At 38.2% G+C, this 12,311-nt stretch overlaps 1 protein-coding gene across 9 annotated transcripts in view; it reads left to right on the top strand.

Moving 5' to 3' along the window:
• Positions 1 to 12,311, top strand: part of dlg3 (discs, large homolog 3 (Drosophila)) — a 184,615-nt gene that overhangs the window by 157,128 nt on the left and 15,176 nt on the right. For all 9 annotated transcript variants that reach the window (XM_077531147.1, XM_077531145.1, XM_077531149.1 and 6 more), the window contains one exon: positions 3,406 to 3,520. In XM_077531147.1, coding sequence (XP_077387273.1) covers positions 3,406 to 3,520 — 115 coding nt within the window. The remainder of the gene's footprint in view (positions 1 to 3,405; positions 3,521 to 12,311) is intronic.

Consider the following 12,311-nt stretch of genomic DNA (forward strand, 5'->3'; position numbering starts at 1 on the left):
TTTCCATGACTCTTCCTGTTTGTTGTGGGCCAACAAAAGACTACCTGTAAAGTGTCTAACAGGTGTGTCTTCGTCTCATCTCAAATGCAGAATGTCGACCTTTACTCCCCCCCCCCTCGCTCTCCTTTTCTTTTTGACTGAGCTGCGTAGATCTTGTGATGTGTCGTACAGAGACAAGTCTGTATTGTGATGTTGTCATTAGTAGCCGGGGCTTTGGCAGCCATTCATCGTCGGGAGCCGAGCATTCCCTCCCCAAACTCCCCTGGGGAGTGTGCGGCCTGATTGCGGCTCACTCTTCTTTCCTGCTCCGCTTGAATGTCCATAGATGAATGGATTTGCGAGGCGGCGTTTAGCCAGCCTTCAGGTTGTACGAATGTGCATTGCCATTTTGATGCTCTTTTCTCGAATCACAACCCCCACCCCTTCCTTTCCGGGCTTCGTTCTGTCGTCCACTCTCCTGTGTCTGACAGCCAAGTGGACAGAGGTGGAATAGAGCAGATACTTATGGAAAGAAAGGCTGGTTAAAAAAAAATAATAATAATAAAATACAAGTGCAGGTTCAACTTAAGCATTGAAGCAAAAGTTATCAAAAAAAAAAAAGACAAACTCTGGATTGTGCAAAAAAACGTAGTCAATAATATACAATAACCGCTTTGATAACTTGGAGCAGTCAGGGGGGGGGGGGAAATACTCCTACTGAGAAAAAGGAAAAATAGACACCTTGTATGTTTTTTTTTAAATTCTAGATTATTCGGAGAATTTGTAATGCCATAAATTGGGGATTTTTACCATCACTCATGACCAACTTTATTTTAGTTAGCTAAAACTAACGAAAAAACTAAAATAAAAAAAACAATTTCGCTAACGGTATAAAAATAAAAACAAAAATGCTTTTAAATAAAATGAAAACTAACTGAAACAATATTTTATTTTTACAAAACTAAAACTTAACTATCATTATGGCAAAAATGTCCTTCGGTTTTGGTAATTAATTTAATGCATGAGCCATTTGGGATGATTTTAAGTGTCATTTTAAGTAATTTATTTTTATATTAACCGGAAGAAGGGCATTTGAAAGTGTCTCCCACAGAAGTGACGTCATCTTGCAGCAGCCAATAGAAAAGCACCTTCACATGACGTCCCTCCCATGGTGTTTTTTAAATATTGCGGACAAGTAATACACTTTTTTTTTATTTTTTTTTATTTTTTTTTTACTAAAACTAATATTGAAACTAACTAAAACTAAACTAAAATGAAGCATTTATTAAATAACTAAAACTAATAAAAACCACCCTGAAAACTAATTAAAACTAACTAAATTTAAAAAACAAAACTCAAAACTAACTAAAATGAAAAATTCCAAAATAATCATAACCCTGCTCATGACACAATGCACTCGCTATGAATCATTTTGTAGTTAACCTCAAAAAAGTTCATTTTGTATCTTGTAAATTTGACACACCAAGGTGGGAGTATTGCTAACAGCCCTGCCAAATTTGATTAAGTATATAATTGCAAAGTATATAAGTTGAGGTTTCAAAATCCTGAAAAATCAACAAAATCCGCTGAAACCACGCCCCACTCAACCGTCCATCAAATTGCCACAGCTACGGCCTGGAAAATGGATGCAACATTGTTTAGCATCATTGGTATGCCTACGCATAACCACACGTTTGAATATCTGCTGGCTGGAATACACTGTATCCCACTGTGACAACGAGGCACTCTAAAGCGACCATGCCAGCCTGAAATCCTGGTGCACACGCTGGCTGTCACTTTGGTCTTTAACTGCAGGTCACAATTGTGCCTGATCGTTCAAGTTCTCAGTCTTTCGCATTTTATCATCAATTATCTTCAAAGATGTATACTTTTTAGAAACAATTCTCGAATTTACTTTACAGAGTGAAAGTAGAGTAACAAAGTTCTTTGTGTTTTGCTGCAAGTGGGCCAACCTGAATCCTTTTTGCTTTTTCTTTTTTTCTCCCCCGTCTCTATTTGAATATGTTTCCTGGGCTGTGGCAGTCGGCAGGTGTCAGGTTACTTCACCTTGCTTGGTGCCTCTTGTTGCGGCCCCCAGAGGGAGCGTTGCCTTTTATCCCCCCCTTTGGTTTCGGCAGGGAGGAGGATGAGGGTTCAACGAACTCCATTTTGTTTATGCACCTGCTCAAAAGAGTGTGAGCAACTCCGGTAAGGTCATCCACACAAGCCTGGATTGGATGTTTGTTTTTTCCAGGCTACTTGTCTGTCTGCTGCCCGGCCGCTCTCTGGACTTTGAGCTGTACAGGAAGTGTTGGCAGCCGTTTATGATTGCACTTGGTGCTCATGCAAGGCGTGTTTGGACAATTCAGCGCACTCGTAGGATATGGAATAAATGTGGAGCCATATCAGCCGGTGTGCCGGTTCCAGCTAAACATTTATTAATGAGTCAGCTCAGGTGAAGTCATTTATCAGCAGCATGACGAATGATCACGCTTGCAATGATGGTGGCCTTACCGTCTCCCCACACTATCGCGCTTTCTTTTTTTTTTTTTTTTCCCTTTCATTGAACCACGCTAAAGAGCCCGTGTTAAACTTCATTAATTTGTGTAATTAATTACCGGTTATAGGACATCGGCGTACGCTTTGGCCAGATCTGTGATAAACCATCTGTTCCTGGACTCGTTAATCAATGAAAAGTTTCGTTCAGTTTTCCATTAATCATTTTAGCCGCCATTCTGAGGCGCTTTTTCTAATAAAACCAACCACAGCATGCATCAGACATGCATCAGATTAACTCATTCAAACCCAAAAACATATTAATAAGGTATTTTTTTTTTTTAACTTTGTCCTTCACTCTCAAAAATGTATTTATAAGTTTGTTTTTTATGCTAGAGCATACAGAAGGCTTTGATCAGCTTCTGATATGAATAGGTCGCTGAAAGCAATGGTAGGTACTACAAAAAAACGGCCAGCAGGTGGCAGCAGAGTATAAGAGATCAGCCAGGGCCATGTTGCAACAATCTTTTTTTTTTTTTTTTTTGGGGGGGGACAGTGTTTTCACGAGGAATGTGAATAATGACGAAACTTAGTTATATTCGAATGCTAATTACTGCAAAACAGAAACAGATAGAAATATACTTTTTCTTCCTGATGAAAGAAGAGACTCTAATCTTTCTTTTGGTAGGTTCCATGCTTTTATAGTAATAGAACACAATATTCTGCAGGCTTTGCAAAATCTATCAAAATCCCGTAAAACAGTGAAGGAGTGAAGGGGATTACTTCAGTGAAAATTGCTACGAGTGAATGAGTTAATATCCTGTCAAGATGGAGGAAGATGAAAAAAAAAAAAGCTTCTTCCAAGTGAATTTTGGCTAACATTTGACTGTTTTTTTTTTTTTTTTTTCCTTCCCTCCGCGCCCCTTTCAGAGTACAGCCGCTTTGAGTCCAAGATCCACGACCTGAGGGAGCAGATGATGAACAGCAGCATGAGCTCGGGGTCCGGCTCCCTGCGCACCAGCGAGAAACGCTCCCTCTACGTCAGGTAAAGCTACAAAATAAACCCCAATCTCGCATTCATGAACCTCGTCTGGGCTTTTGGCAAAACCTGGTAAAAGAAACATATGCAGTCAGAAGCAGACACACCGTTGCCTGGCAAGGATTAAAAGGCGAAGCCTCTTTGCTTCATGCCAGCTAGGGGTGGGAACCTCTGGGTACCTCACGATACGATACGATACGCGATACGAGGCTCACGATAATGATTATCTCCTGATATGACGATACTGCGATTATCGATATATTGGTCAGGAAATAAGTCCACGATAAACACGATAAATCTACTCAAGACATAAACTGATGTTTTTTCAATGACAAAATAAGTTCATTTTCATACCATCACTGAAAAAAACAAAACTGGTGTCTTCTTCAGAGTGAGTAATTTAGTGCATTTTTTAAACAAATACAAATGTCTTCTTAACAGAGAACTTTTGTGAACAAATTTGTCTTTCTTAAACACTGTCATACAACATGCCAGTCAGTTACATAGTCAATTGTTTCATTTGATAAATTTTGAATTAAATTTAAATGAAATTTTAGATATTAAATCCAATTAAATCAATATTAATATTGATCAGAAATTGTGTGCTTCAAAAAGTACAAAGATATGTTTTAAAACTAACATTGACGATATAATACACATTTTTCATAGAAACCGGGTCACTCGCTGGACAGATAAATGTCTTACACAAGTAAAAGTAAGCTTGTGCTTTTCTTTAAAATAAAAAAAGAAAAAGAAAAGAAAAAGAGCAGTACGTATGATTTGAGGTCCCAATCACTGATGGAATGCATGGGAATGGTTAAAAAAAAAAACAAAAACAAAAAAAAAAAAAGATAGATGTCCATCTGTTGTTGACTCGCTGTTAAAACCTACTCGTTGTGACGACCCAAATGCATTAGTTTAGCCCTGATCTCCTCTTACAAAGTTGGAATTCTTTTTCTCAGTGAAATGACCGGTTATTTTACCTGGTTGTCTTCAGTCGTGGTCTGGCTATTTGTACATGTTCCTTTCTCCCTTCGTTTTGTTAGCGAGCCTCCACTCTCGTGTGTTAGTTTGCCATTACTCATTTCTTGTTGCACTAGTGTAGTTTGGAAGTTCGGGAGAGAGTCTCGACATTCGGGAGCTTTAGCTGAGCTCCATTTCATTTTGTAACTATCACAGCGTTGCGTTTTTCGTGTCGTATTGCCCCTGCTTAAACTCACCAAGCAAGACATCTCCCTCGTGCCCCTGACGCCTAACAAAATCACGTAGCGAAAACCATCTACGCAACAACTACGCTATACGGGTGGAAATCGATTGCAAATATACACAGAGATGCTGTGCGTGATCAACTTTGCCCTTGGAGAATTAAATTAGCAGACAGAGAGAATTAGCTCTTACCTTTAGCAAGTCTAGTCCTGAATGATGCCGCTCTAGGTGGCTGTCATATTCGTCATGTTTCCAGTGTAGCTATTGTGAGACAGTTCTTGCATCCACCCAAGTCCGTCTCTTCTCTATTCCATTTGATAAAATCTGAAATGTATACATTCCACACGATCAATATATCCACATCTGACTTGTATGCAGCCGGCGTTTTGTTTACTTGGGTCTTCTTCGGCTGAAGACTGCCGCACATTTCCCCGCCACTCTTATGAGGCGCTCCCTCTAGCGGCCCGCCAAGTAATTGCGCAATAAAGAACAATGGAGCCGTTACAGCGGCTGTATCGATACTTGGCATAGGCATATCGATAACCCATCGTGAGAGAAAATATTGCGATGTATCGCCGTATCGAGATATCGTCACACCCCTAATGCCAGCCTACAGATAAAGTCAACCACCAAGCACTAACGATGAAATGTGGATGATGCCTGCAGTGACAAAAGTATTTTCCATTCATGCCGTGACCATGACAGTCATTGAGTACAATGTCGACATCAGTGCTTCTCAACCTTGCGTCTGCAAATTAATTTGTAGTAAATTGTCATATAATTAAAAAAAAAAAAAAAGATACTTGCATATACATACATATAATAATAAACATGAATAAACTGATGACTTCTTAGTTTAGCTTTTGGCCAATGAAAAGCTCTGTTATGACTGTGACATCAATCTAACAGCCCTGCACAAATAGTCGTTTTTGTTTTTGTTTTATAAAAGTCACCATTACAAGAATGAAGTCAACAGAGAACTCGTCTCATATTGCTGACATCCTTATGTCACAATTTGGCAAATTTAGTTAATTACTTTTTCACAAATCGATACTATTGGTCAGTCCTCGTGCGGGTTTTATTTTTCTACAAATTATCGAGCAATTTGCATTGTTGAAAATGGCTTGCTCTCTTTCATGATACAGTGAACAAACTTGCTGTTTTGGTGTTCTCCTGAAAAGTGCTTATTGTAGAAGTACAAGGTTTCTACCCGACGCCAGCGATATGCTATTGTAAATTTGGATTAATCCGACCACAAACAAAATTCCCTGGCTGCCTTTAATATATTTAATTTATGGCCTAAAAATAAAGGAGTGTGTGTGGCTATTTGTAAGTCATTTGGCAAAGATCAGCCTGTGCATTTTGACCACAGAGACTCTTCACACTTTGCTTTTTAGCCACAGGCACCATTTGGAATTACAAATCCTCGTATCTTCAAAATCTTCACTTTTTCAGGAGACCCCAGAAACAGCATATTTGTTCAACAATTAACATTGCATCTTCAAAGGGAGATAATCAAAAGTGTTGAAAATGTCTGATTGAATAACTTTAAGGTACACTCAGTATTATACAGTGGCATCTAGTGATGAAATAAAAAGTCATTCATTTAAAAAAAACAAATGTTTGTGTTAGTAGTAAGTAAAAAGATATGTTGTATCACATAAACATACTTTTTTAAAATATAACGGTAAGTATATAAATCACTAATTATTTTACATGACCGCGCCTCGCCTGCTAGTGTCCGCCATGTTTCGCCGCCATCTTTCTGCTACGGGTGCCGTCACAGACAAATTTCAGCGCTCCATTTCTTAACGCGTTTTTGGAACGCCTTTGCAGACGCACTTCCGGTTTGTATGGCGACCGCATGTACACGAAGAAGAAGAGTTTCCGGTCCCCGAAGAGAGCATTATCAAGCATCACAATTGCTTTGGGAATTTATTTTATTTCAGCGCGACAAAACAAGAGTTTATATTGTAGCCGCATTTGCCAGATGGAGATAAATGAGGAACAGACTAGGTTTGGGACGTGCCGGTGCCTTCGACTGCTTTCTACTTGACCGGTAAGTAAGAGTACATTTGTGTTTACGTTTTGAGAGCGAGAGAAAAAGTATACACCGTACTAATTAATACGATGTTCGTACCTTTGTTTTACGATAACTGTAGCTGTTGATTAGTAACTCCGCACCACTTGAACGATTTCGTTATGTAGCTACTTGCTTTGAAAAAAAAAAAAAAAGATTCCCGCTGGCACGTTATATTTAGAGTAAATGCGCAAGTTATTGTGTAATGTAATGTAACTTTGATTTCGGAGGTATATTTGCTTAATATATAACTTCAATGGAGAATCTAAAGCATACTGTATTAGTGGAGGAGTTGAAAATTATTATTTTCGTTGTGGTTGGTGAAAATAGTTCTCTCGAAATTAATTTTCGGCAGGGAATAACTTTCTGGACTTAAATGCTGGCTGTACCGTAAGCACTGCTAGAGTCTGAACTCTCTCACTCAAGTGTGTACTGGTCCATTGTGTAATTGGGTGCACAAGAATTTACAGGCTGCTACGTTTTCCACGGAAACTCGACAATCAAGCAGCCTTTGCATATTCTATGTAGTATGCAGTCAAGTTACTTTTATCTAGCTAATACAATGTTTTGGGCCCAAAAACTAAAGATCTTACCTCTATTTTGGGGGCTTTGTTGGAAAGTTGGTGACATATAGTAGTATCATCAATTATTTTATTTTATAATTTTGTTTTTGTTTGTGTCACACTAGATCAACAGCCAAACTTGAGGGGTTCCAGAACCATATTCTGATGTATACAAGCATTCATGCACCGTTTAAATACATCACCGACCTGCAAGAAAAAAAAATATCAAGGGCAGAGTCAGCAGCCAAATTGGAATGCCCCGAATGAGGACACTTGAATGGAGGACCCCAGAAGGCTTCGGTGTTGTACCACCAGTATCTCCACCTACCATATCTAAGCTGCAACAAACTGAAGTCCGCCGACGTCTTGGTATGTCATTTACATATGGACGGCATTGCACACTACATTAACTTTTTGTGTGAAGCAATACGGAATGGTCACATGTACAAGCACCACTTGTTTTACACAGGACCTGCTGACCAGGTGTCTGAAGCCATGGAGTGACTCCTCCCTCACTTTCCTCAGCAAGCCTTTGAAGAATATGATATCATCGTTGGTGGGAACATGCCCTCACTCCATAACATGTACTAGTGCAGTCAAGGAGCATGTCAAACTTAATAAAACCAGCAAACATTGAAGTGTCTGTTCACACAATCAATGGACAAGCCTTCCTTAATTTTGCCCCAATAACATCATAGAGTAGGCGAAAAGTAGTGTTACAGATCATACTATGTGTTCGGGAGAGTTTGAGGAATGTTGCAATGTTAATGGGGGACAATGTCAGCACACACAAAAAACATCATGGTATTGAGTTAATCAGATATTTTAGCTGTGTACAACACATACCTGCTCTGTAACACTACTTTTGGCCCAAACTGAAATTAAATGACTAAATCACAAATATTAGGGATCTGTACAGTATGTCTAACAAATGCAATTCACTTACGTCATCAATCGAGGGAATACCAGAAGTTGTTTGCGTTCTGTTCCGGTGAAATTGGTGGTAGGCTGTTGAAGTAGGGTCTTCCTGGGACGCCGTAGTTCGTGTACTTAAAATCATTGCATTATCTTGTTTGACCGATGGATGGCGGTCGTGAGCTACACACTGCGGCTTTAACATAGCACCCATTGTTAGGTGAAAAAATATTAAATTTATCCAATTGTGATGTAGGATGTAAAATGTAGTTGTGTACTATTGTTCAAGTAAATCCTTGTGCTTCATACCCAAAAACATTCCAATTAGGGGATTATGAGGGTGGGCTTTGCTTTGCTTATTCAAGAGGGACACAGACTATGCGTAAGGTTCCTCCAAAGAATACTTTATTCAAGTAAATCAACGCCAGCTCTACTTATAATTTGTACTTGAACTCAGGACAGGATTGACAATGAAAGTCACACTGTTCAAGTTGCAGTCCCGCAACGCCACGATCCCAGTTAAAAATAATCGCTTGCCGAGCCACCGAGCCGTTGCGTGTTTTGGGAACAACACCTCTCCAAGCGAGAACATTCCACAAGAGTGTGCTGGAAAGCCAGTCCGAGCTTGTGTCAGGCACTTCCACCATGCACGAGTGGGGGATTAGAGTGGCGGCAGCGAAAAGAAAAGAGGCTCCGCCGCCCCGTTGCTTGCCGTCATCCAGTCACAAGTGTTCTGCGGTCAGCAAAGCAATACTTTCAAAAGTCCATTTGTTAAGATGCAGACATGAATTGTATTTTATGACTTTGTTTGTTTTAGCTTTCGTATTGCTATATTTTACAGTCAACCCTGCTATTCACAGGGGACACAGACAAAAAGCAAAGAAATGCGAATACTCTAATTCAGTGGTGTCCAAACTACGCCCCGGGGGCTACATCCGGCCCACCGTCCATTTTCAGTGGCCTGCAACATATGCTAAACATGGCATATGACTCAGTTCAAATAAAATAAACAAAACAAAACTGTTTGGAGATGGTCAAAGTAGGACGAGAGGGTATCGAAAAACAGGTGTTATTTTAGTTAACTAAAACTAATAAAAAAACAACTAAAATTCAAAGAACAATATTGTTACCGAAATAAAATAAACGAAGATGCTTTTTAAAAAACGAAAACTAACTGAAACTACATTTTATGTTTACAAAACTAAAACTAACTATAATTATAGCAAACATATAATTTAATTTAATTCATGATCCTTTGGGGATGATTTTAAATGTGATTTTTAGTAATTTATTTTGATATAAACAGGAATAATGACGTTTGAAAGTATGTCACACAGAAGTGACGTCATTTAGCAGCAGCCAATAGAAAAGCACCTTCAGATGACGCCGCGCCCATGTTTTTTTTTTTAAATTTATTTAAATTTGCGCACAAGTAATACACATTTAAAAAAAAAACACTAATACTGAAACTAACAAGCTAAACTAAAACTAAGCATTTTTTAAAGAACTAAACAAATAAAAATTAACAGAACCACCCTGAAAACTAAAAAAAAAAATAACTAAAAGGAAAAATTCCAAAACTATAATAACCCTACTGCCATATTACAAATAAGTAAGTTTATATACTGTAGCTTTTTTCTAAATGTACAAAAGCACAAATAAATTATTTGTACAATTTTTATGACAAAACACAATTTCTCTTCATAACATTATGTGGCCCTTGCGTCCTTCTGATTTTCTGTATGAAAAAGTTTGGACACCCCTGCTCTAATTAATGCAACCCAATAATTTTTTACAATTGTTTAGATGCCTCATATTAACCAATTTCTGTAGTCCTCAATGAAAACAGATGGATTATCTATGTGTTGAATCAAGATAAAATATTTGTTTTTACTTTGGAAAATAATGAATTACATTTTTGTCTATTTTCTGACGTATTATGAACCAAACCAATGAGTCAATTAGTGTTAATTTCGTCAACAAAGACTAGACAAAAATTATTTTGTCAACACACATTTTTCACTGGACTAAAACTAGACTAGACCAAAACCCTCATTAATAAACAATAATTGGGACTAAATCAATCTGCATTTTTGTCGACTAATGAAGTCGAGATGAAAATGTATTTCATTTCATAAAAACTGTACTAAAATCTATGGATATTTTAGTCCATGAACAAAAACGAGACAAAAATTATGATTTTGTAAAATCTTGTCTGTGCTAATCTCTCTGTTTTCATCAAAAAGATGAGAAAAAAATTGATGTGAAAAAGTTTTAGATCCGAAATGTTCAACATAATCTGCTGACAAAAAATAAAATAAAATACAGTGGTTAAATAATTGTCCTGACTAAAACTAGATTTAAAAAGTTGACAGTTTTTGTTGACTAAAACTAGGCGAATAAAATTACATTTTCTTGGACTAAAATAAAGCCTAAAATGCTTGATTTCGAGTCGACTAAAAATGGACTAAATAAAAACTGGATGTGGTTGACTAATTATTGTAAAAACTAACAAGCATGATTGAACCTGGACTAAAACTGAAACTAAATTTAAAAATGGCAGATGAAATTAACACTAAATTGAATCACAATTAATTATTCTTTGAGCATTTTCTGCGCTGTCAATTTCAAATAATATCCTGTTTTAGATGTTTTTTTTTTGTTTTGTTTTGTTTTTTTAATCGACAAAATAATGAGCAGATTAATCATTTATTAAGATTGCATTCGCCTCAGTTTAAGGTGCTCACTCCCATGTTTTTTGTTGTTGTTGTTTTTTTAGGAAATTCCAAAAAGATGACAGCCACTTGTCACGTTGCTATTTTCATCCATCTTAGTGGGCTGCCATTTTGACATTCATCTGCCCTCTGTTGGCAACTGAAATAGACGTCAGCGTGCCCTCGGGCTCGTATGGCGAACGTCACAGCTCTCACCTGTTTTTTGGATACAGCAGCATGACGTTTGTGGACGCTTTATTTTACATTCAATATGTGTTGCACCCTTTCAAGCCCACGTAGACAATAACATAGTGTTGTAGACTGACAGCGGTTTGCTGTCACAATACAAGCCCGTCAACAGAAAACGCAGGCAGTGGAAGCAGTGAGTCACGCCAGAGTCAAGGTGATCAAAGTGAAAGTGCCGAGTGACGTAATTCCGCTGCGCCCAGGTTATTTGAGCACCACCCGTAACCCCTCCCCCATATGAGAGGCAAGTAAGGCCTCGACTGCTCCTGTGCGCCCGTCTAAGAGCTCAGCATTGTCGTAAAAGTAATCTCGCTATCCAGCCGATGCATGTCGTCCCGGCCCAGCCTCAGGAATGTGGAGGCGTCAAGCCTGCAAGGTGAGCTTTTGAAGTGGGGCGAAACGCAACAAAAAAAAAAAACAGTCTGGCAAATGCAAGGGCTGCTTTGAGTCACCTTGCACTCTTGCATGTTCTATAATTTTCGGTGGTCTCAAGAAGCTGTCTTGTAATTCTTTATGGATATCCGACAGACTCTACTTTCTTTGTCATCACTTATTTACTGTATGTAGTCCTTTTAGTGTTCAGACTGAGACGCTACATAACGGAAATGTCTTTTGCTACAGGTTACATTTTTGTCAAACGTGTGGCAAGACTAAATAAATCATGCAGTTTTGATGTTAAAGGGATACTTGACTCATTCAGCAGTAAAAAGTTAATATTTTGTCTAGAATGAATGTGGCAACTTATTTTTCATGTACAATTTTAGTACCTTTTAAAAAGTACTTTTTCAATTTGCTGTCGACTAATGATGACATCACTTACGCTGAGGAAGTATGTAACGAACAATCATGGGTAAGTTTACTGACCAAACCCAGAAAAACAGGTGATGAGCCATGATTGGCCGTTACCTACTTTTTCGGCACAGGTGATGTCAACAGCAAGTGGAAAAAATGACTTTCTAAACTCTAAAGGTGTATTGATTGTACACGAAAAATAATCAAGTTATCAAATTCATTCTGGACAAACTATTTACTTTTCACTGCTGAAAATTGTTCAATGAGTCAAGTATCCCTTT

This window comes from Festucalex cinctus, chromosome 9 (genome assembly GCF_051991245.1).
Source record: "Festucalex cinctus isolate MCC-2025b chromosome 9, RoL_Fcin_1.0, whole genome shotgun sequence".
Taxonomy (NCBI): domain Eukaryota; kingdom Metazoa; phylum Chordata; class Actinopteri; order Syngnathiformes; family Syngnathidae; genus Festucalex; species Festucalex cinctus.